This window comes from Oryctolagus cuniculus, chromosome 2 (assembly GCF_964237555.1).
Source record: "Oryctolagus cuniculus chromosome 2, mOryCun1.1, whole genome shotgun sequence".
NCBI lineage: Eukaryota > Metazoa > Chordata > Mammalia > Lagomorpha > Leporidae > Oryctolagus > Oryctolagus cuniculus.
The window spans coordinates 175,885,593-175,908,080 of NC_091433.1; the positions used below are offsets into that span (position 1 = coordinate 175,885,593).

Sequence of the window (22,488 nt, forward strand, 5' to 3'; positions counted from 1 at the left end):
TTCTGAGTCATCAGCAGACCCCGGGGGTCTGGCGGGACCCAGGGCTGCCTCACGTTTCCGGGAGACATCAAATATGATGAGCAGCCCTCCAAGATCGAGCCCCTCTCTCCAGAGCAGCTCAGTGAGGTCGGCGCATGTCCAGGGTTTCACCAGCTGGAGGTGGAGGGGATGTGGGCTTGGGAGTCCAAACACGAGATTTCTGGGAAATGTGGGGTGGGGGCTGGGAGGTGAGGAGGGGGTTGGGCAGGAGAACCTCGGGCTATAAAGGCATGGATTGAGTTTAGGACCTACTGGACTGGAGCAAGGGGGATGGGGGAGGTGCGCAAACTGCTGAGGGTCCCGGGCCAGGAAAGCCGGCTTGGGCTGGAACAGCCGCTCCCCAGCTCCACAGGCAGCAAGTCGCCCCTGTCCCAGCGGCTCTAGCCCCTCTAGCAGCTCCTGTAGTTTTCTTTGGCTCAGGGAAACCGAGGCCTCCCCTGAGTCCTAGCCCCCTCCACCGCAAAGCAACTGGCTTGCATTACCCCTGACAGCTCCAGAGCAGCAGCCCAGCCCCCCGCCCCAGCCTGGCTCCGTGCCGTGCCCTTTTATGGTGAAGCCGGGAGAGAGGAGAGGAGGAGGTCCCGGCCGGGCAGAGGGCTGCGAAGCTCCAGGCCGCGTCTCCCCTAGGTGGGGACCCTCCAGCGTCCACCCGCAGCCACCTCGTCGTCTTCCGCCGGGAACCAGTGACCCCTGCCCCTCCCTCACATCCGGGGGGTGATTTCCCACTTGGCCCAAGTCCCACGGTTTGGGTTGTGATTCCCGGAGGGTCCGCCCCATTTCCGACGCCCACCTCCAGGGATGCGGTGGAGGGAGGGAGCCCGGGTAAGACAGGCACTGCTCAGATCGCGGGCAGAACCCTCCTGCTTGGTCGGAGGTGGGTCCGAAAGCCTTAGTCTGGCGGCGCGGAGAGGGACACCCACAGCCCTAGCCCTGTCCCTACTCTGCACCGCCTCCCGCTCCCGTCCCCGCCTCCCGATCCTGGGAGAGGACAGCGAGGGCAGGACCCAAAGGAAACACCTGGTGGGCCGGACTGGGAAGCGAAGGGTGGGCAGCAGTACTGGGGGCCGAGGCAGGAAGAGGGGGTCGAAGCCCGCAGGCCAGGCCGAGTCCCCCGCCCGCCCCGAAGCCGCACTCTCGCCCAGGTCCACTCCTTGGCTCGGAGTTGGCAGCCGCCGCGGCTCCGCTCGGCGCGCCCCAGACCCGCCAGCTGCGGCCAGCTGCGCGGTTCCCTCCCCGCGGCGCGCGTCCGCGGCCCCGCCCCACCCCCTACGGCGGGGCGTCCACCGCGGCCCCGCCCGAGACCCCGCCCCTCGCGAGCGCGCGGGAGCAGGCGAGACGGCGGGGCTAGAGAGGCCGCCCCGACAGCGCCGCGCGGCCGGAAGTGGCGTGCTTGGCCGGCGCTGGCACGACGGAGTTCCGGTCCAGGTCTCCTACCTCTGCGCTGTGTGGAGGCGGTGTAGGGTCCGAGGCGGGCGGGGCAGGTGAGCGGCTTGCAGGCGCCGTCCTCCGGGCCAGCCCCGCGGTGGCGGGGCCGTGGGGGCGAGAGGGGCGACGGCGCGAGGCTCAGTCCCCCCTCTTGCCCGCAGGATGATCACGGACGTGCAGCTCGCCATCTTCGCCAACATGCTGGGCGTGTCGCTCTTCCTGCTCGTCGTTCTCTATCACTACGTGGCCGTCAACAACCCCAAGAAGCAAGAATGAAAGTGGCGCTTTCTCCGCCCTCAGGTAATGGTCCGGGGCCCGAGAGCTGGGTGGCGAGGCCGCGCCCAGGGCCTGCGGGGTTCGAAACTCGCGGTCAGAGCGCGTCGGGCCGAGCGGGAGGCAGTGCAGAGCTGGGCGCCCCGCCAGCTGCTCCCCGGGGGAACCGGGGTGGGGGCCGGGAGGCACTGGGGGCGCCTCCCCGCGGTTTCGCTTGTGGCCCAAGGCTCCCTTAGGCCAAGTCGCCTGGAGCGGGCCCGGGAGGCGGACTGCTGCCTCCCGCGCCGCGGGGCCACGGCCTGGCTAAGGAGAGCAGGACGGGGGCAGGGCCGGGGAAGTGGCTCCGGAGGACTCCCCAGAGGAGAGCTGCGGCGTCTTCCTTACCTCAAGTCTTTCCCCCTCTTTTCTAGGGCTCCAGGACATAGTCTGAGGCCACATGGAGGGTGTGAGGGGCCTCCACACTTCATCCCTCTGCCCATCACAGCATGCAAAGCAACTACACCTGGAGTTTTCCAAACAACTTTTATTTCCTCAAAGTCTTCCTTAACCCTATGGAACAAGAAGCTGCCACTGACTAGGGCCCAGAGTTAGGGGCTGCTTTCCCCCACTTCTCCCCAATGCCCCTCCAATATAAAAATATAGTTATATTTTTTTGTGGTCCCAAACTCTTGTGCTGTGGAGGGAGGGGAAGGGTGGCAGGTCCCTAATGTGCCCTGTCTCAGGGTGAGGCTCTGCGGTGCCTCCGGCATTCCAGGATGTACAGCCGCCACGTGGAGTCCGCAGCTGAGGGGAAGACTAGCACATTCCCTTCTCACTGTGGTCCGCACCAGGGGCTGCACCCTGGCCATTGTCAGACCCGGGGAGAGACAGTGAGTGGAGGGGGTGTAGGAGCAAAACAAACCTCAGGTTGGCCCAAGGGACCCCCGCTGTGACAGATCCTGGATGGGGAGTCAGAGAGGCTACAGGAAATAGAAAAGGCAGGGGCAGAGCGGGGCCGTGGGGGCCTGGCCTGAGGCAGCCTGCAACAGAGAAGAGAGAGGAGTCAGGGCTGTGAAAACTCTGCCTCTCTTCTGGTCTGTTAGCGGGGGGCTGGGAGGTGAAGGAGGTGGAGAGGTGACACGGGGTGAGCACGGGCAGGTCGATGGCCGCACAATGGTCTGCACCTAGAACCAGCCGGCTCCTAGGCCTGAGGCCCTAACCAGAAGTTGGTGCCTTGTCCTTTAGTGTGAAGGCCTTAATAAAAGGCATTTAGTCTTCAGGGGTCAAATGGAGCAGGAAAGAGAAAATTATCCCACAGAAACGGGAATGTGGGGTGGAAGAAACGAGGAATGGGGTGAGGGATTGAACCTGGTGCTCACCCTGGTGTAGCAGAGCGGGGTTCCGGCTCACTGCTCTCCCTGGTCCGGGGTACAGGGGATGTGGGGCCTGAAGAGCCTCTCATCCCTCTGCGAGGCGGCGGTGAGCCCCGGGCCAGCCTGGGCCTAGCCTGTGTGGACAGGGGTAGGCTAAGAGGCTGGATTCTTTCAGGAGCTTTTTTGCTCCAAGGTTTGCTTCTAGAGTTTCCATGAGTAAGAGTGTAGTATAAGGGTAACCAGAGGTCCTAGGACCTTGAATTCCTGGCTACTGTCCCTGGTTGAGATGGAGAGGCAGGGTAACAGCCACAGAATTTCTGGATTCAGTCCTCAACTACGCATTCAAAGTCTTTCATAGCTAGGCAGAAGGAACCAGAATTTATTTAGCTTCCACAGCTGTCCTGTGGCCAAGGTCTGGCTGAATAAAGCAGTGCTGTGTAGAAAGATGGGGGAGCACCTACGCCTTCGCCCCTGCCAGAGCCTAGGCTCCCCCTCAAGTCCGCTGCTGCCTGCACTCAACCTCAGCTGACCTAGCACGGGGTCTGAATGGAATCGGGATTGGTGGCAGGGCTGTGCCTAGGAGCAGCAACCAGATGTGTTACCTGGGGAATCCGGGACCCCTCCTGGCGGAAACTCTCCTCGGACAGGTCTGGGCAGAAAAAGAGGAGAAGCTAAGGGCAGGCCGGGCAGGGAGAGCCAAAGCTAGCAGCCTGAGGTTCGGGTGTATCTGGCAGGGGCACGGGTTGGAAGCAAGCAAGACATCTGGCTGATGGGCGTGGGGTGGGATACTGGGCAGACAGGCACGCAGACACCGGAGCAGCTGCTAGGGCTGGGGTGGAGGCTGGAAAGCCGTGCTGAGCATTCGCCCTCCCGCTGCCCAGAGAACCAGTGCCCCGCTAGGTTCTGTTGGAGTTGCCAGGCTGCAGGCCAGGGAAGGCTGACTCACCTGCAGGCGGGTCCTGATGCAGGGGATGCGAGCTCCAGCCCCTAGCAGACCTTTCCCAATCACCATGACGGCCTCTGGCTTGTCCCCCGAGGATAGGAGTGAGCTGTTCCCTAGAGAATACAGGAAACTGATTATCAGCGGAGGGGCCCTGGAAAAGAGGGGAGAACTTCCTTTGGGTCAGGGTCGCTCAACCTTGGGACTGTCGACACTGGGTTTCGGAACTCTTAGCCATGGGGAGCCGTCCTATGCAACCTAAGATGTTTAGCATCCCTAGACTCTAACCACTCTGATGCTTCCTCCCCCTGCCCCTCCCCCCTGTACTAAACAAAAGTATCCCCAGACATCACCAAATGTCCACTAGGAGGTAAAATTGCTCTTGAGTGAGACTATTGGGTCAGGTCCATGGGGTAACAGCAGTAGCCTGGGGCAGAATTAGAACCCACCTAAGCTTAACTACTGGGTAAAATGTGTAGACCTTGGGGCTTGCTCCAGTCACATGATGAAGCATTTAAGGATCAAGTCAGCTCTACCCAGGCCTGGTGGGTTGAGTGCTACCCTTTGAGGAGAGGTAGCAGGTTGGGAGTAGCCGTGAGGGAGGGAGGGAAAGGGTGGCAGGTCCCTAATATGTCCTAGAAGAGGTTAGACTGGAGTCTTAGGGACCATTCCTATGCAGTTCTTCACACAGCTGGGTCTGTAACTTAGAAGTAGACAGCTTGGGTTCTGTGTGGGTGATACGGTTACATCTGCAGTGAGGACAGATGAAAGGTCTGTGGGTTTTTCATTCTCCAGTTGTATCTAATGTTGCCCAGCCCCTGAAGTCAAGGAACTTGGGTAAGTAACACTTTGCAGGCAGAACCTCAGGATCCTCAGCTAAAAGTGAGGATTAAATGAGGCAAAGTACATACAGCAGTGCCTAGCATATGGTAAACGCTCCAAAAATGTTAACTTTTTTTATTTTACAAAGACAGTCTTCAAATTCCAGCTTTCTGTACAAAGGCACAGGTGTTGGGGTTAGGATACCAGTAAGTCACCAATGTCCAGGTCTACAGGAGCACTGTGTCCAGCTGAGAAGGAGCTGCAGGTCAGGTGGCAGCGTGGCTGACAGCACTTGCTCAGGCCTGGTCAGGAGCCTGGCCTAAGCCCTGGGTGGTAGAGAAGGGAGGAAGTTGGCCAACCCAGGTTTCAGGGGCAGTGGGTACAGACCTGCTACGCTGAGTGAACTGGGCAGCAGGCAGGAGCCCAGACTGCGTGAGGATGCTGGGCCGGAACTGGCAGGAGCTGGGGATGGGGCCAAGCTACCAGCAGTGGGGCGGTGGTTCAGTGGCTGCTGCCGCCGCCTCCTGTCCTGGCTTCTGGGCTCTGAGTGGGAGAGAGAAACAGATGAAAGGCAAATAAGTGCAGCACCATGAGATGGACCTGGCTCCCCCTGGTCAGAGGCCTGTTTCCAAGCGCGGCATCACTTTAGCACTGGGTCTAAGTGCTCCTTTTCCAGCCCCCTGATTGTCGGTGTTCCCTGTCACTCTGTCCCCCAGTCTCTCTCTAGCCCTTTCTCCTGAAATCCAGCTCTAATTGTCCACTGGACGTTTCTACCAGGGAACTTGCTAGGACCAGAACAAAACTCCGGCTTTCCCTGCCTGCCTTTCATTTTCCCTATCTTGTTGAGCAACCTACCTGCTGAAGTCTGGTTTCATCTGTCTTTTTTTCTTCCCTTATATTGTGTTTGATCAGTTGACCATTCTGCCTCTGTATCTGTCTGAGTTCTTCATTTAATCTCTCTTTTTTAAAAAAAAAAAAGATTTTATGTATTTATTTGAGAGGTAGAGTTACAGTGAGAGGGAGAGACAGAAAGGTCCTCCATCCGTTGGTTCACTCTCCTAATGGCCACAATGGTTGGAGCTGTGCCAATCAAGAGCCAGGAGCTTCTTCCGGGTCTCCCACATGGGTGCAGGGGACCAAGGACTTGGGCCATCCTCCACTGCTTTCCCAGGCCACAGCAGAGAGCTGGATCAGAAGAGGAGCAGCCGGGACTAGAATTGGTGCCCATATGGGATGCCGGCGCTTCAGGCGGAGGACTAACCTACTGTGCTGGCCTCCCTTTAATCTCTCACCTCTGACAGTTATTTGGAAAAAAAAAATTTCCCTGGTGGTCTCCCTAGTTTGAATCTCTTCTCTTACCATCCATCCTTCACACAGGTGCCAGAAATTATTCTAAAACACAGGTCTGATCAGAAATCACTGCGGTTCCCGTCTACACAGCCTACACAGGATGTTGATTTGATTCTTCAAACCCCTGCTATGGCCCCTCAGGGCTACTAGCTGTGTGGCTCCTGTTCCCTTTTCTTGACTATCTTTCATGGGCCATCTCAGATGTTACCTCTGTGAGGCCTTCTTGACCATGCCAGGTAGAGTTAAATTATTCTCATTACTTTGTTCACAGCTAGGAGTTGTTCATAGATTCATGATCTGAGGTAAAGGCAAACGGTTATGCCCTTTGTGGCAGCTCTCTCTGGCCCACTCCTTGTGGCTGAAGTGTGGGATCCCAGCGGGGCAGAAGGTGAATGCACGGGGTAGAGGCTGCAGGCTTGGCAGGTCCTCATCAGAGAGAGACCCCAGGTACCTGATGCGCTCAAACCGAATGTGCTGTTAACTCTCACAGAAACGAATTTAGTGGAGGTGCCGGCATGCCAGCTGACTCCTAAAAAAGCTATATGTTAGACAGGAAGGGCTTTAGAAAGTAAGCAATTGCGGAGGAGGGGGTGGCATGTGGCTTAGCAAGTTAAGCTGCCACTTGCAATGCTGGGTACCAGTTTGAGTTCCGGCTGCTCCACTTCCAACCCAGCTCCCTGCTAATGTGCCTGGGAAAGCAGTGGAAAATGGCCCCAAGTGCTTGGGCCCCTGCACACAATGTGGGAGACTCGGAAGAAGCTCCTGGCTCCTGGCTTCAGCCCGGCGCAGCTCCAGCCCTGTGCAGCCATTTGTGGAGTGAACCAGTAGATGGAAGACCTCTCTAACTTTCAAACAAATAAATAAATATTACCCAAAAAAGTAAAAGTAAGCAACGATAACATCTTTCCTGATACACTGGGCTGTATCAGGCAGTAACAAGAATTCTGAAAGGGCCCCAGCTAAGACAGGGAGAGATCTTAGGACATAAACCTACAGTACCCATGAAGGGTTGTGCTGAAACACAGTCAAGAGTCAAAAACCACCAGACTAAGGAGCTGGTGAAAGACAGGCTGAGAGCCATGGTTGTGGTCAAAAACCTGAAACATTTGCTGTCAGCAATGTCTCAGGGACACTGGGCCCAAACTTGGCCAAATCTGTGACAAACATGTCAAGATGATGCCCGGGTGACTGCACAGTAGGCAGAAAAAACGACAGAGGAAATACTGCATTTGTAGGTGATCTGGGAGATACGTCCACACAGGCATGTGAGGGATGAGCCACACACTCCAAGGAAGAAGGAAGAGAAAGAGCAAGGAAGTGCGTGAAGGCCGTTGGGACATGTGTAAATACTAGTGAGAGTCTGAGTGACACTCAAGAGGGTAGAAAGCAAAACAGGCAAATGGTGTAAAAAAAAAAAAAAGGTCAAAGCAAAATACAGACATAGGGATTGCGGGAAAGGCACTCAGACAACCCAGGAATCTGCCCCTAATGAGAGTCCCAGGACAGGAGACAAGGACTGAGGAGTGCCGGGTCTAGAGAGGCAGCCACTGAGGTGGCAGCTCCGTCACCACTTCCATGACTGTCTTAAGTCTACGCCTGCCTGGAGTCTGTGCACAGCCCAGTGTGTCCTGTTTGGGCCCTTAGTCCTCATTGAGACAAGGAGTAAAGGGGGAAAGTGGAACTCTGTTTCTTAGTTCTGAGCTGTGGGGAGAGTTTATGGTGGCGTACAAGAGGGATGTGTGTGATCAGCTCTGTGTCCAGAGGCTTCAGGTGCTACTCAACAATAGGTTCCATTTTGGGGGTAGCAAGATGGAGGTTGGCTCAGACCAACCTCCCCTTGTATGAGATGAATGGATGTTCTAAGGTCTCACAATTGATGGAGCAGTTACTTGTAGCTAGGTCCTGCGTTACCCTCTAGAAGTTGGAAATGTCCCCTATGCAGCATCCCAGATCTCACTGAATTCCCATGAAGATCAGAGACTTGACAAATCGCCCAGCTGGATTTTGCTCCTAACTTCATCTTTTACTAACAGGCCAAGACACTGCAGAGGCCAGGAAAGAGTTCTAGGAACCTCAGGTTGAAGTAACAGAGCTGGGAGGGATGAGAATGGTGATGGTAGGTGACCACTAAAGGCACCTGCTTTTATCCCTAACCATCTTGTCTTTCATACCAGGGTGCTGCTGGGTAGGCTGACGGGCCAGGGAATAAGTGCAGTTACTGAGTGAGCCTCCTGCTGGGATCCAAGGCCAGGACTAGAATGGAGCAAGTGAGGCACCTGTCTGACCCTGACAGCGAGTGCCTTCTTCAGTTGTGTGAACCCCTAGTCCTTGCCCTGCTTTATCACTACGAAATTGGTAGAGAAGGTAGTTTACCCGTCCCCCAGCAGGCACTTCTGGCTGTCTGCTTCGCTTTTTACAGGATCTTTGCAGGTTTTGACTCCCCTCACTCCATCCCTGCGTTAGCTGTTCTCCAATAACCTCTTCTCCGCAGCACGAGCAGCTGCGCTGAGCCAGGGGGACGGGAACTTGACCACTTGGGAATGTGGCCCTCTGGGCATGTTTCTGCAGCAGGGGAGAAGATCTTGGCACTGAGGTCAGGGGGTGCTGGGAGTCAAGGCTTCCTCAAGGCCCTGCCAGCCTCCTGTCCCAAGAGCACTCCTTCTTATTGCAAGCTGTCTGCTCACTGACCTGAAATGCCATCCCCCAGGCTCTCTGCGGGTGGGTCTGTCAGAGTAGTTCCTTAACTATCATGTCCTGGCTGGGCTGCCTGGATCCTTTCTGAAACTCCTTGGCAGCCCCATCTCATGTTTTGTTCTGGCCAGTAAAGGACAGTCGTTAATTAAATGTATAGTGATAAAAATTTTTATACCTTAGTGGGAAATTTCTTCTAAATAAATTCACAAAAAAAGAAGAAAATCCTTGTCAACCACAATCTCAGCTGTGGGTTTGGAAAGTGTAGGTGGTTTAGGTTTACAGTTAAGATTTCCAAGATGTGGGGATGTGTTCCTCCCAGCTTGGAAAACAAAGTGGGCTGGGAAGTGCGAGGCAAAGACCCACACATGTGGACCAGGGAATGCTACAAAACAACGGCACAGGACAGCCCGACTGGGCAAGCACACTCTCCCAAGGTTGGTTGAAGATGCCAAGTCCAAATGCCACGTCTGCACCAGGGTCCCTGCCGCAAACCAGGGCTAGCTCCCACTGTGGATCCAACAGGGACTTTAAAAGATGGAGCAGCAAAGTCACGGCCCAGCCCACGTCCAGTGGGACGCAGGAGTCGAGATGCTTTCCTCGGCTTCCATACTTTTCTGCCTACAGGGACTCTCCACGTGGATAGCCATGACTTCTCTAAGTTTCTGAAATGGAGGACTCCGCTTTTCTTCCAGCAGTGTCATTACTGTCACCGTAACTTTCTCCTATGGCTTGCAGCCCGGAAGCCCTCTTGGTCCCTCTCTTCCCCGTCACCGCATCCTGCCACTTTGTTTCTAACGCTTACACTGATCTCTCTTTCCAGACGCTGGTGGAGGCTGTGGTCATCTACGGCCAGGCTCTCACCTCCCTTTTCCCGTGCAGTATGTGCAGTTCACAGGCAGCCCTGAATTTTAGTGATTATTTTTAGAAAACACACAGTTGTTACCATATTTCTGCAGAAACTCGTAAGCCTTACTTTTACTTCTCTTTACCTCTCTTCCCCTGATTTCCTTGGTAAAGGGTCTGACCCTTTGTAGACCAGCAGGTTATACATGCTTTTGGTCCTCTTTGCTAAGCATCGCTACTCCTTTCTGGAATGTTTCTGTCAAACCTTATATATTCTTCAAAACGACCTCTCACCGGGACATTCCTGGTTAATTACACTTGCATTTATCTGCCACAGTTGCCCTCCACATCCCCTAGATGTTCATGATGTATGTGTGCTTTTGTGGTGTAGTCACAGTCCTGTCTCCCTTATGAGTTTCAAGTCAGTACTCAGGGACTACACGTATTTTCTATTAACTATCTGGGGAAATTACAGAGAAACAATACATGTTTTTCAAGAACACAATACAGCTTTCTCCACTGGGAGGGAGGTGGAGAGGATGTTAGTAAAACACTGATTAGAAACTGCCTCAGATTCTCCAGTGACGCCCTAGAAAAGACTCTTTCCTATTTCCCTTGGTACCCAGAGGAGAATTCATGATGCCGGTGAAAGAATTCCCAGAACAGAGAGACTGACCAAAAAGATAAAGGGGGAAAAAAATAAAAAGAGACTTTATGCAGATTTAACATGAAAACTAGGTATACTGGAGTGTGAAGAATACACATTTGAATAACTGTCACTTAACAGCTGCACAACCTTGGACAAACCACCCTTAAACAGCCTTGGTCTCAGGAACACTAATGTAAGTCATTATTATTACTCTAATCCTCTCTTTCATACACAGTACATAAAAGGATCCTTTCCGATGAGGATAGAACCTCAAAGAATGGGGCTTGGAACATGAGCAGAGATGAGCAAGTTGATTGTTTTAGCAGTCGAAGCTAGCAGGGAGCACTGCTCTTTCCTGCAGAAGCACTCAGACCCTAGCGCACGCCTGATCTGTGTGAACAGCACGGCTATGAGCTGAGTAGCAGGGAAATGCTAAGATGGACGAGTGCGACTGGAAGACCAGCAAACTCCTGGCTCCAGCTTACAAGCCTCCCTCCTCTGGCAAGATTTCTGTAGCCCAGATGCTGAGTATGGTACTGACTTGGGGTTTAGTGTATTTCCAGAAGGACTCTTGCCCTCCCAACAATCCTGGTTACTCCCAATTACTTTCTCTTCTTTTCCCCTAAAGGCCCATCGATTCCTGGCACTCACAAATGTTCGCCTGAGAACCTGCTGTATTAATCAGGTGGGGTCTCATCACGGGGTCCTCACGTGCAGTGCACGTGTGCCCACTGCCGGAAAGGGCCAGTCGGTGACTTTGTAAGTCTGGCATACAAACTGTCTGCAGTTCTGTTTGCCTTTGGAAGCTGGAATCCTCTGACACACTTTCCGAATCAGCTCTGAAGCCGGGAACAATTTCAGCTCACAGAGATCACGTACAGGACTACAGTGCTACAGCCTGGATTCTGAGGATGTCCTCTTAGACTGTCCCCAAGAAGACAGACTGACACCATCCGTGACGTGGCGACTCTGTGTGCAGCACTGTTTCGGCTAGTGTTTCCTTGGAAACGTTCCTGGCTCCCAGCACCCCACCTATGGCCACACAGTGCACCCTGGAGTCATGCCGCGGGGAACACCAAGGTCGCAGGAGAGGCTGCAGATTCTGCTACAAACTAATTTTATTGATTGACCCCTCGGACCCAGTCCAAGTGTGTATCTTCAAGCTCTCACTTCCCCCAGCAATGGCCCAAACAACCGAACACCTGCTGCAGGGGCTCCCAGACTGGCTTACCTCTGACAGGGCCCAGCACCCGGTGGCTGACCTTTTGGGTGCTAGAGCCCAGGACTGGCAGCCCTGCAGGCCGGCTGCCATGGAAAGGAAAGCTGGGGGAGTTCTTCATCTGTGGAGAATTTTGTTGGCTGCTGCTGCTACCACCAGCACTTGTGCCAGTGCTAAAACTTCGCGCCCGGCTCAGCGTGTTTTCAGAGCAGGAAACGGGCAATCCACTGCAAAGAAGCAGATGCCAGTTAGCCCTGGGCCCGGGGTAGGTGGCAAGGCATTCCTCAGGCCTCATGCTTCATAAAGCTTTATCTTTGGGGTAAGGAAGGCATAGGGAGCTATTCCAAGGGAAGAGAGGGGTTCATGTCCACGGATGAGGTCTCTTGCCTGAGGGGTTCTAGCTCGTCTCAGGATGTCCCTGTGCAGCTCTGTCTCCCAGTGAATTACCTTGACACTAGCTCTTGAACTCCAATTAGTCATTCACAACCACGGGCAAGAGACCTGTGCCAATCTCGCCTCTATTACATGCGGTTTGGTGTAGAGTTCTGGAGCAGGAGTCCCCAGCCTGATTCTCAGCCATATCAAAAGCACACAGTGTCAGGGGAAGGCAACAGGATCCCGTTCGCAAAGAATGAACTGATCTTACTAATTCACTGATTTTACTAAACCCTGAAAATATTCCCCATGTGCTACTTTTCGGAGGGAAGGAACTCAAGGCTCAAGGCTGAGAACTGGCTCTAGAGCCCTGCCCACGTCCCTCTCCGCCTCCTCCGCCTCCCCCTTCCAGCTTCAGGTCTTACTTGTTACTTCTGGGTGGAGTCCGAGCGCCTCTCCTCCTGCTGCCCCCCACGGTCACGGTGCTGCTTAGGCCTCGGCTGTTGCGCACGTGTTTTAGCATCCAGGCCCGTAGGTTGGTGAGGCTGCTGTGTTCTGACAGCACGATCCGGGGCCAGGGGTTGCATTCGGCCATGTCCAGAGCTGCAATGGCCATGGCACGTCCCACCTGTGGGGAGTCCAGTTTGGCTCAGCATCTCGGCCCGCCAGTCCAGGCTGCTGTGTTAAAGGGGGGCGGGGGCATAGCACAGTGGGAGGGAAGGAGGCCAGGCCTAAAATTTGCTCAGTGGGTACCCTAACTTGTGCCTCAGCTTTTTAGCTCGAGTGGGTGTAGAGCCATTCCCTCAGCCAGGCCACCTGGGGCCTCAGCCATTAGGAGCAGGGACAACGCGCTTTCTGGCGGGCGCCATGAGGGAGTTTTCCCAGCAGAAGCCAGAAGTTCTTTCTACTCCTTTTTTGTCCAGGAAAACCGGAGTCTTCAGGATTGCTCTGTGGGGGTACTTTGAGCCCAGGCATGAACACACCCGGAAGAATGAGGAAGACCAGCTCAGAGGCACAGACTGACGGCAGCGTGCTAGAGGATCCTCGGTGGCGTGGGCCAGAGCTACCGCCCGTTCACCTCCAGCTCCACTCAGGCAGGCACGCTCCTGTCCGCTGAGGACAACACCACGGTGCTGAGAGTGGCCCCGGTGAAGAGGCAGGCAGCGGGGGTGGGGCCTTTCCCGAGGATGAGGGCCCCCTTCCCCCCTCAGCCCACGTGTTCATACCTGCTCAAACAGCTCCACAGTGTATCTGGAGGGGAAAGCCGGCGGGGGAGGGGGGCTGGCACGCCCGTTGTCATGGCAGGCAGCAGGGATGCTGTTTACTGAGCGTCCAGTGTTGTAGTTGCATTCAAGTGTGTAGCTAAGACACAGAGACTTTTATCAGTGTCAGTGTCCCGCCTGAACAGACTCCAGGGCACACCGTGGGGGACAGGTTACGTGGTCTAAAGGCAACTGCTTGTGAAAATAATGAACACAAATAGAAAGTGCTCATGACCTCAGTAACTGACCTTGGCCATACACCATATACCCAGGGAGTCCCCATAAAGGCAGAGCCCTAGACTACAGACAGCAATGCTAACTTGAGGCTCTCTTGTGAGAAGGCTTGGCTGGCCCCTGCTGCTCAAACACCTTGGCCTGTGCATTGTTTTCTTCAAGGAGGCTATTATCATCAAGTGTACCCCAGTGTCCACCCAACCTGTGGATTATCCCTGAGGCTTTGTAGATTGCAACACGGCCGCTTCCCTCTTTAGACTGGCCATCTCTTCGGTCTCGGGCATACATGTTCTTCTCTGAGAAATTGCAGCCCTGGAAGTCGAAATGGGCTGAGTTCAAGGAGATGAGCTTTGGATATAGCATGTTTTCCACCTGTTTGGGGAGAAAAAGGCAACTGAGAAAGAAAAAAGAAAAAGGGACAAGAGGCAAGGAGGAGATGGCAGGCGTGGAGCCATGTGACCCAACGCAGCAGATACATCGCCGCCACCGCAGTAACCGGCATTTCCTGAATTCCGACTGCTGATGTTAATTCTAGGTGCTGGGAAGCAGCGGTTCTACCCCCTTTTAGGCTCTTAGCTTCTTCCCCCTAATAATGCAACATTTTCTTCCTCCCAAGTTCCCAAACACTAGAAAAGACTGATGCTGACAGCATGATCCTCACTCAAAGGTCGTTAATGTAATGGCTGCAACATAAGGCTGTCTTGCCTTGGCCCAGGTAGTCTACACTGGCCTAAGCCTTACCTCCTAACCTGCAGTGTCTCCCACACTCGCAGAGCACTGCTGGGACTCCTACCTGGGTGCTCTCATCACTAAAGCTGTTTCCATACATGAAGCAGCCCCTTTTAGAAGCGTGTCCATGCAGGTCCACATAGTAGGCGACACCACTCTCTTTTGGGGGGATGGTGTTGGGGGCTGGCTCCTCTAGCTCAGTAGTCGGTTGTGGCACAATCCACCCACTGTTGGCCTTCTGTTCCGCTGGCTCTGTCTGGGTCCAGGCCTCAGGGTTCTCCCCATCAGAGGACTGCCCCAGGTGAGCCTCATTCTGGAGATTGTTGGCTTTCTCGAGGTCAGAGAGAGGGGCATCGGCGGGGAGACGGGGACTGGGCTGGTGCTCAGGCGGACTCTGGGAGCTCAGACGAGAGTGCACATGGTGGTAGAGAAGCACGGCTTTCGCCCCATAGATAGCCGGGTGCAGGATGGCATCAGGCTTCAGATACTGACGGTTCAGATTCACCCCACGTGAGTCCGTGCTGTGGGAACACAAGGACTGAGGCAGGGTCTAGAGAAGATCCCGTCTCCCATGAAGGAGCCAACAGAGCGATGACAGACTGGGAGACGGACTTCTCAAACGGGGGCTGACGCTGCCTCAGGAAAGAAAGAATTAAGCACACAGGCCTCCTTGCTCTGCTGCCGCGCCTACATGAAACCTAAGGCGAGCTCCCCGTGCCGACAGCCCTGCACTTCTCCGGGGTCTGCCCCTCCCCGGAAATGCCACTGGATGCGATCACACCGGTTCTCAGGGCACTGGAAGAGCAGGTGGGCTTGCCCTGGTGACAGTGCAAGAGGAACGGGAATGCAGGAGGCGGGAGGCCGACAGTCCCCCGTGGAAAGGCAGAGCGCGAAGGGGACGGCAGGGGAGGCTACTTACCGGTAGTGGCCTCTGACCACACCATCAGGGTTCAACATAGGAATCAGCTTAAAGACAAAGAGGCGACGTAGGGTTTGGGCCCGGGGGTCGTCAGGTCGAAGGATGAAGTCCAGAAAGCCATTGAAGACGAAGCTAGATGGAGTCTCCCCAGGATGCACCCTACTGCTTAAGAAGAAGATCTGGGGTGGAAAGGAGAACAGACGTTGGTCAGTTCTTCTACAGTACCACTGCGACAGAGAGGCGGACGGGAAGTGGGTGAGGCAGGAAAGCCACGGGAATTGCAGCCGGCTGAGTGGGCAAGTGGAGTGGGAACTGTCACCCCTGCCTCAGGCTGCAGGCGGAGGCTGTGTCCAGGACACCTAGAGACAAGAGCTTGCCGCTCCTGACAGTGCCTGCAGCCAAGGCACGACCCGGGTGGCATTCCCGCTCACCTTCTTGCCTGTGAAACGGAACGGCCGGGGGGTGCTGGTATCAGGAAACAGCTGCTCCAGACGTGGCTCTCGATCTTCTCGAAGCCCGTGGCAGGATGTGACTGTTAGCAGATCTACACGAAGTCCATCCAGGGAATAGCAAAGGAGCTCCCGGTGGTAATAGATGGTATCCAAGGGACTGCAGGGGTAAAAACAATTAAGCCCGCAGAAGTCCCTGGAGGCCTGTCAAGAGGCGGGCCTTGTCATTGGCCCAGGATTTGTAAAACCTGGTCCTTCTCCCTAACTTTTGGGGCCGTAATAGTCCCTCATTGTGCTACACAGGCCAGGGATCCGGGCGAGTTTGTACTGCTGGAATGCAGAGCCCAGGGCCGGGTGGACTTCCTCCTTTCCCCACTTGTGGCTCCCTAGGATACATTACTTCGTTGGGACAGAGTTGTCCTCTGTGGGCCCGGATGGACAAGGAGGGCTGAGCAACGGCAGTGCTGGCTCAGTCTGGGTAATTGGTGGGAAGGGGGCAGCAAGAGGCTTGAATTGGCAGGTGGAAGAGTGGAGTGTAGGTGGTAGTACGGGGAGATCAAGGTCACCCAGAAACGTTCCAAACAGAGAGAACTGGGTTTAGAACCCTTAGGGCAAATTCCCGAAGTCGCAGTGGTGCTATCTGACCCAGGCTTGGGTGTCCGGGTAAGAATGGGGTTGGCACCTGCTATGGGTATGATGGTTCTCCGGAAAGCGCTGGTCTAGTTGGTTCAGCAACTCCTGGCAGTCACTGTAGGAGAAGGGGTAGCAGAAGGCGAAGAAGGTGGTGGCCCCGCGGCCCTCCACGAAACGGTGAACAAAGGACAACACAAACTGCGTCTCTGTCATCTGCGGAGCAGAGGGGAAGAGCGAGGGCAGCACGCTGACGGTCTCGGAGCTGAGCTCCCACTGCGGCCCTGGCCTCGCACCCGCCCTCCACTTCCATCAAGCCCCTCGCTGGGCCAGCCCGAGGAGGGCTCATCCTGACTCCAGCATGGGCTGGGGGGAAAGCCGACACCCACACCTGGTGTGCACCAAGGGCAAACTCCCCTTCCTCCCCCTCCCCGCTTCTCAGCACCCAGGTCCTGGCTTCCTCCTCACGCAGACTCACCTCAAAGGTCGGCCGGTCCCGGACGCGCTCCCAGCGTGGCCGGGTGGGCAGTGTGCGCACGAACGGGGCCATGCCCTGTGAGTACAGCTTGCTCTGCTTGTTCATGTTCATGATGTTGATCTTGATGAGTTTCCCGGGGGTCCCTCCACGGACGCTGAAGTAGAACCATGACCTGCAGGCCGGCGCGGGAGACACAGGTCGTTACACAGGGGAGGACTGGAGACACGCTGCCCGTGAGAGCTGGAGCAAGCCCGGCCACGGAGGAGGAGCCGGCAGAGCAAGGGCAGTCACAGGGCTGACGCCATGGAGCCGGCTTCCTCCTCCACCCCCACCTCTGCCCTCATACCTGTTTCCGTTCTCAAATTCCGTTTCAGCACAGTCTGGCCGGGTCCACACGTTGAACTCGTAGTCAGGGCAAGAGACAACGCTGCTGATGGAGGCCGAGGCCCCGCCTCCTACCCCTTCCCCATCACTAGCCACAGAGTCCACCTTCTCGACGTGAGCTAGGTTCCCTGAATCAAAGCGGGAACTGAACAGCAGTCCCCCACAGCGCAGCTCCATCGCGGGGCTGGGAGCGCATCCTCCTGCCCCACTCTGGCCCTGAGAGCTGGGAAGAACGGGGGGGGGGGGGGGAACAAAAACAAGCTTTTGGGTATCTCCGGGTGGCTGCGAGCTGTTCTTAGGGAGGCTCTCTCCCTCCTAGAAAACAGAAACGACCATCCGGCAAGGCCAGGAAAAAGCAGCACCAGCCACCACATCCAGTGACCCAAGGGACACCAGGTTGTTCCCGAGTCAAAGACCCACTGGCTTCAACCTGTTGAGGGACACTAGGCTCGAACTGTCCCTGCAGTCCGAGGGTGAGAGAACCAGAGAGGCCAGAACACACACACCCTGGCAACACGGAGCCATCTGCATAGACGGCCTGGCAGACCTGCTGCGGGTCTCCAGCGCAGAGAACCCAGTGTCCTCACAAGTGTAGACCAAACTGCTGTTGCTCCCCCGAGCCCTGCAAGGCTGCTCCTGCCTTCTTTGTCCCTACCCTATGCCTACTACGAAAGAAAACTACAGAAGCGTGGCCCCTGCCAGGCCAGCCAGAGCAAACCGGGCAGGTGCCACCTGCTCGCCCAGACTCCAGCTCAGGTCCTTCAGGGCACGGGGCTGGGCCCAACCCCTCCCGCCCAGCAGGCACGCAGCCTCGCACAAACGACACAGGTGGCTGAGGGTAACTGATGGGTGTCCTCTGTACCCCCAGAAACGCTGGGCTGAGTCCCACCTGCGGGCAAGGGGACTGGCTCTCCACCCCCGACTCCGAGCACCCGCACACTGCCCGGGCTTGCTCTGCGCCGGGTGGGTCTGGGGGCACGGACGGGGTCGAGACAGACTCGGCCCGGAGGGGCGGGGAGGCAGGGCGCGGGGCAGAGGGGAGCCGGGGGCGGGGAAGGCAGGGGCCGGCGGCGTCCCCCCGGGGCTCGGGCCGAGGGGGCAGCGAGGAGGGGGCGGGGCCCGCAGCCCGCGCGGAGCCCCTCACCTCTCTCCGGGCCGCTGATCCCGCTCCCTCTCCCGCTAGCGAGGCGGCACCTCGGGCCCCGGCACCCGGGCCCTCCACCCAGGACCCAAACAAAACCCGAGCGCCGCGGTGCCGGGACCCCGCTCTGCCCGGAAACAAGAAGTCTCTCGCCGATTGGCCGCCACGGCAGCTGGCTACCCGCCCAGTAAGGCTCGCTGCCATTGGCCGGCCCGCGGGGCGCCTCGCGCGGGCGTGGGTACCTGAGCCGGTGCCGTTGGGGGCTCCGGGGGGCCGGCCGGCGGACGGTTCCAGCTGCGACGTCCCGGAAGTCGGTTAACGACCCGGCCCCAGTGGGGCGGGACAGAGCGACCGGGCGAGGACCGAGACGCACCTGCGACATAAAAGGACAGTGTCCACCGACTCCAGGGCGCCTCGCTGAACTGCACAATAAAACCACAGCCCGCTTTGGAGGCTCTCGGTTTCAGTCTTGCAGTTCCGTATTCATTAACGTGACGCGAACACAAAAGGCAAGTGGAGGATGCGGGCATCGATCCCGCTACCTCTCGCATGCTAAGCGAGCGCTCTACCATTTGAGCTAATCCCCCGGCTGGAGCTTGTCGGCTTCTCTTTGCCTTATAGGTTGTTCCAGACTGCCCACTGACCAATGAGTCCATGGTAAGGCAGGCAGCAATATGGCAGAGTCCAGATGGGCAAGATTTTTTTTCACACCAGGGGTATAATTGCACGGAAGCAATAACAAGAGTTACCTGGAAGGGCGCGTTCACCTGCGCATCGGGTACGCTGTACACCGCCTCGCGAGCGCACACGCGCCTCACCACACCGCAGCGGTGGTCACCGCACAGTCCCAGCCCACCTGGACAGCAGCCTTCCTCCCCGGAATAAACGGGAGGTGCAGCTAAAAATAGAAGCCGAAGTCCTTCGAGCCGGAATCGAACCAGCGACCTAAGGATTGCCGCAGCCAACCCACTACAGTCCTCCGCTCTACCAACTGAGCTATCGAAGGCCCCGCTCCTCACATCGCCTGCCGCTACCCTCTAATATCTGCCGTGGCCGCCTTCCTCCGCCGGACCTCGACAGGCTATTGGTCAGCCCGCTGGGCCCCCGCCCTCTCCCGCTCCGGAGCCCGCCGGCGCCCCAAGGAGCCGAGGAGCAGCCGGAGACCGAGAGGCGAAGACCCCTTCGTAGCCTGGAAACCCGGGGCAGTGCACGGAGAGCGGCTCGCGGCCGGCGCGGGTCCCGCAGCACGCAGACGCTTGGTCCGCGCCGCGCGCCCGCACGCGGGCCGCCTGTCCTGTCCTTGCCCTACGTTGCCCCTACGGTTTCGCGTGGCGGGACGCACGTTCGTGCAGTCAGTCAGTCAGCAAACTAACGCTGGGTCAGGGTCTAGGCGTCCGGCCCCGAGCGAGGACGACGTGAACGCCGCGCCGCGCCGCAGCCCACCCCCAGGCCCTCGCGGGGCGAGGGGGGCGGCCCTGCGGGTTCAGGCGCCGGCAGACGCCCAGGGCAGCCCGTCCCGCCCGGCTGCGCCCGCGAGGCCAGCCCGCCGTCCTTCGCTCACCGAAGGCCGCGGGACTCGGCACACACCGCAGCACACCTAGACCCTGACCGCCGGCGGCGGCTCTGAAGCCCCCCGCAGCGCCAACGTTTTGCGGTTTGTCTCAGGCCGAGTTTAAATCCGCGGGCTCTGCGGTCGCCGAGCCGCTCGCGCCCAGCCGGGGTTGGCATTCCCGGCGAGCCCGGGAGTGGCGTCGGCACGGCGCCGGGCGCCGGGCGCCGCTGCGTGTCCGGGAAGGCCGGCCTACCTCACGAGGCAGCCGGAAGCGCGAGGCCCCGCGCCGCCCGTGACTGGCCGTGCGCGGCGCCCCCGGCCCGCCCCTCGCGCCGCCGCTTTTGCGTGGGCTGCGCTGCCTTCCTCACCGGCTGCGGGGGGCGTCAGGGCCGCGCCCCTCGGGCTGTGGGAGTGACCGCGCGTGGGCGTCCGCGCGCGCGCCGCTCTGTCCCCCCCGGCTGCGGGGGCGTGGGCGCACGCGGGCTCCGCTCCTCGCGGTGCCCCTGCGAGCCGAGCGGCCGGAACCCGCGTTCCGATGACCTTCCCCGCCGGTCTGAGGGGTCCAGGTTCCCGGTGGACTTGCTAATATGTGTTTCCCATTTCTCAAAAATATATAGCCAGCATTTCAGTAAGTGGAGCCCACTCAGTTATAGCCGTATTCCTATGTGGTTTCATCACAGTTTGTAGAAATACTGATTTTCCTGTTTAGTTTATATTCCACATGTTCACTGTTAAATACTGCAGAAATGAATGTTCTTGTACAAATCTTTGTATTTTTGCTGACTTCTCTAGAATACATTTTTAGAATATTTTATGCCTGGTCAAATTTGTACACCTTTTTTTAAGATTCATTTTATTTATTTATTAGAAAGTGTTACAGAGAGAGGTAGAGACAGAGAGAGTCTTCCTTCCATCTGCTGGTTCTCTCCCCAGGTGGCCCCAGCGTCTAGAGCTGGGCTGACCCGAAGCCAGGAGCCAGGAGCTGCTTCTGGGTCTCCCACGCGGGTGCAGGAGCCGAAGACCTGGATCCTCTTCCACTGCTTTCCCAGGTCATAGCAGAGAGCGGGATCAGATGTGGAGCAGCCGGGACTCAAGCCGGCTCCCATATGGGATGCTGGTGCTGCAGGCCGGGGCTTTAACCCACTGTGCCACAGCGCCAACCCCTTTATACGCCTTTTGATAAATATCAAATAATTACTGTCCAGAAATGTCATACCAATTTCTATCATAGCCTCTTCTTAGTATAGTGCCACTTAAAAATTGTTGAGATGGAGAAGAGGAAATAGTATCTTATTTTAAATTTGTATTTCCTTACTATTAAAGTGTACCTTTCTTTAAGTCTCTTGTTCATTTGCTTTTCTCTTATTAATTTTCTATATCCATTTTTTTAAAAGTTAGGATGAATTGGTTGTATTTGTTTTTTGTTGTTAAATTTTTTTTTTAATTTTCATTTTATTTGAAAGTCTGAGAGACACACAGATGGAGGGACACATTGCATCCTCTGGTTCACTCTCCAGATGCTGCCAACAGCCAGGACAGAGAGGAGCCCAGGCCCCCACACAATGGCAGGGAAGGGACCCTGGACGTGAGCCTTCCCACGCTGCCTCTCAAGGGAGCCATTAGCAGGAAGCCGGACTGGAAGCAAAGCAGGCGGAGCCTGACCAGGCACTCTGACAGGAGATTTAAATGTCCCCGTGTGGCCGCCTAACAACTGCACTGAAGACCTGCCTCACCCACTTTTCTTTATTACTGTGTTTAATGCTTTTCTTATTCATTTCTAAGTTCTTTATAATGTTAAAGAATTATTTATACACATTTACTGCAAATATTTTTCTCTACTTTTAAAAATTTTTCTTTTGGGCCTGGCACTGTGGTGCAGCCGGTTAAGCCTCCATCTGCAGTGCCAGCATTCCACATGGGTGCCAGTTCCAGTCCGGGCTGCTCCGCTTCCAATCCAGCTCCCTGCTAATCCGCCTGGAAGAGCAGCAGAAGATGGCCTGGTCCTTGGTCTCCTGGGCTGAACACCTGGTTCCTGACTGAGGCCTGGCACAGCCCCGGCTGTTTGGGCCATTTGGGGAGTGAACCAGCAGATGGAAGATCTCTCTCTCTTTTTGTCTCTCTTCTCTCTCTCTAATTCTGACTTTCAAATAAATAAATCTGTAAAAAACTTTTTTATAAATGCATTTAAAACTTTTACGTGGTGACATTTATCACTCATTACCTTTGAGCTCTTTCCCATTGCTTTAGGCTTAGGAAATCCTTCCCCATGTGAAGATTACAAAATCAGATTGGATGACTCTGCTGGCCTAGAGGCCCAGCTCGGTTCCTGACTCCAGCTTCCTGCTGATGTGCACCCTGGGAGGCGGCTGGTGACGGCTCCGGTGGCTGGGTCCCTACTTGGGCCATCTTCTACTGCTTTCCCAGGCCACAGCAGAGAGCTGGATCAGAAAGAGGAGCAGCGGGTCTCGAACTGGTGCCCATATGGGATGCTTGTGCCACAGGCAGAAGCATAGCCCACTATGTCATAGCACTGGCCCTTATTTATTTATTTATTTATTTAAATTTAGGAACATAGAACTGCTCTCCACTTATTTAAAAAGTCTGATATGAGTAGTTCTTAGTATATTTATTTTTGTAAATCAAGTACGCTTTTTAAGTTTATTTGAGAATTGTAGGGGCCAGCGCTGTGGCGCAGCAGGTTAAAACATTGTCTGGAGTGCTGGAATCCC

General features: G+C 56.3%; 2 protein-coding genes and 2 non-coding genes across 7 annotated transcripts; 1 reads left to right on the forward strand and 3 right to left on the reverse strand.

Moving 5' to 3' along the window:
• The first annotated feature begins 218 nt into the window (after positions 1–218).
• On the forward strand, positions 219–2,402 carry OST4 (oligosaccharyltransferase complex subunit 4, non-catalytic). The gene is made up of 3 exons (XM_051843108.2): positions 219–1,520; positions 1,626–1,764; positions 2,148–2,402. Exons 1-2 carry the CDS (start codon positions 838–840, stop codon positions 1,738–1,740), a joined length of 798 nt encoding a protein of 265 aa, XP_051699068.2. The 5' UTR covers positions 219–837; the 3' UTR covers positions 1,741–1,764; positions 2,148–2,402.
• AGBL5 (AGBL carboxypeptidase 5) lies at positions 2,246–18,598 on the reverse strand. Of its 4 annotated transcripts, XM_051843069.2 has the most exons (16): positions 18,450–18,598; positions 17,029–17,289; positions 16,683–16,854; positions 16,257–16,420; positions 15,557–15,734; positions 15,126–15,304; positions 14,271–14,727; positions 13,680–13,849; positions 13,208–13,343; positions 12,407–12,609; positions 11,619–11,833; positions 5,239–5,394; positions 4,036–4,145; positions 3,692–3,738; positions 3,096–3,223; positions 2,246–2,756 (listed from the first exon to the last, which is right to left on the reverse strand). In XM_051843069.2, the coding sequence occupies exons 1-15, from the start codon at positions 18,587–18,589 to the stop codon at positions 3,175–3,177; spliced, it is 2,637 nt and encodes an 878-aa protein (XP_051699029.1). In that variant the 5' UTR covers positions 18,590–18,598; the 3' UTR covers positions 2,246–2,756; positions 3,096–3,174. The 4 variants fall into 4 exon arrangements, with proteins under 4 accessions (XP_051699029.1, XP_017196358.1, XP_069925422.1 ...); XM_017340869.3 differs by lacking the exon at positions 3,692–3,738; XM_070069321.1 differs by lacking the exons at positions 3,692–3,738; positions 18,450–18,598 and adding an exon at positions 18,211–18,401.
• A 123-nt stretch (positions 18,599–18,721) lies between these two features.
• Positions 18,722–18,794, reverse strand: TRNAA-AGC (transfer RNA alanine (anticodon AGC)). Its single transcript has one exon. It is a non-coding gene; the product is annotated as a tRNA-Ala (tRNA).
• A 330-nt stretch (positions 18,795–19,124) lies between these two features.
• On the reverse strand, positions 19,125–19,213 carry TRNAY-GUA (transfer RNA tyrosine (anticodon GUA)). Its single transcript is given in 2 exon segments — positions 19,125–19,160; positions 19,177–19,213. It is a non-coding gene; the product is annotated as a tRNA-Tyr (tRNA).
• Between the last annotated feature and the right edge of the window lie 3,275 nt (positions 19,214–22,488).

What these genes read in the sequence shown, in the direction of transcription:
- OST4 (XM_051843108.2), top strand. Translation starts at nt 838, where the DNA reads ATGCGGTGGAGGGAGGGAGCCCGGGTAAGACAGGCACTGCTCAGATCG. An exon ending in GTCCGAGGCGGGCGGGGCAG is followed by an intron (nt 1,521 to 1,625) that starts GTGAGCGGCTTG and finishes TCTTGCCCGCAG; the next exon opens with GATGATCACGGACGTGCAGC.
- AGBL5 (XM_017340869.3), bottom strand. Translation starts at nt 18,589, where the DNA reads ATGTCGCAGGTGCGTCTCGGTCCTCGCCCGGTCGCTCTGTCCCGCCCC. An exon ending in GAATTTGAGAACGGAAACAG is followed by an intron (nt 16,855 to 17,028) that starts GTATGAGGGCAG and finishes GCCGGCCTGCAG; the next exon opens with GTCATGGTTCTACTTCAGCG. An exon ending in GCATCAGGACCCGCCTGCAG is followed by an intron (nt 3,224 to 4,035) that starts GTGAGTCAGCCT and finishes CTGTCCACACAG; the next exon opens with GCTAGGCCCAGGCTGGCCCG.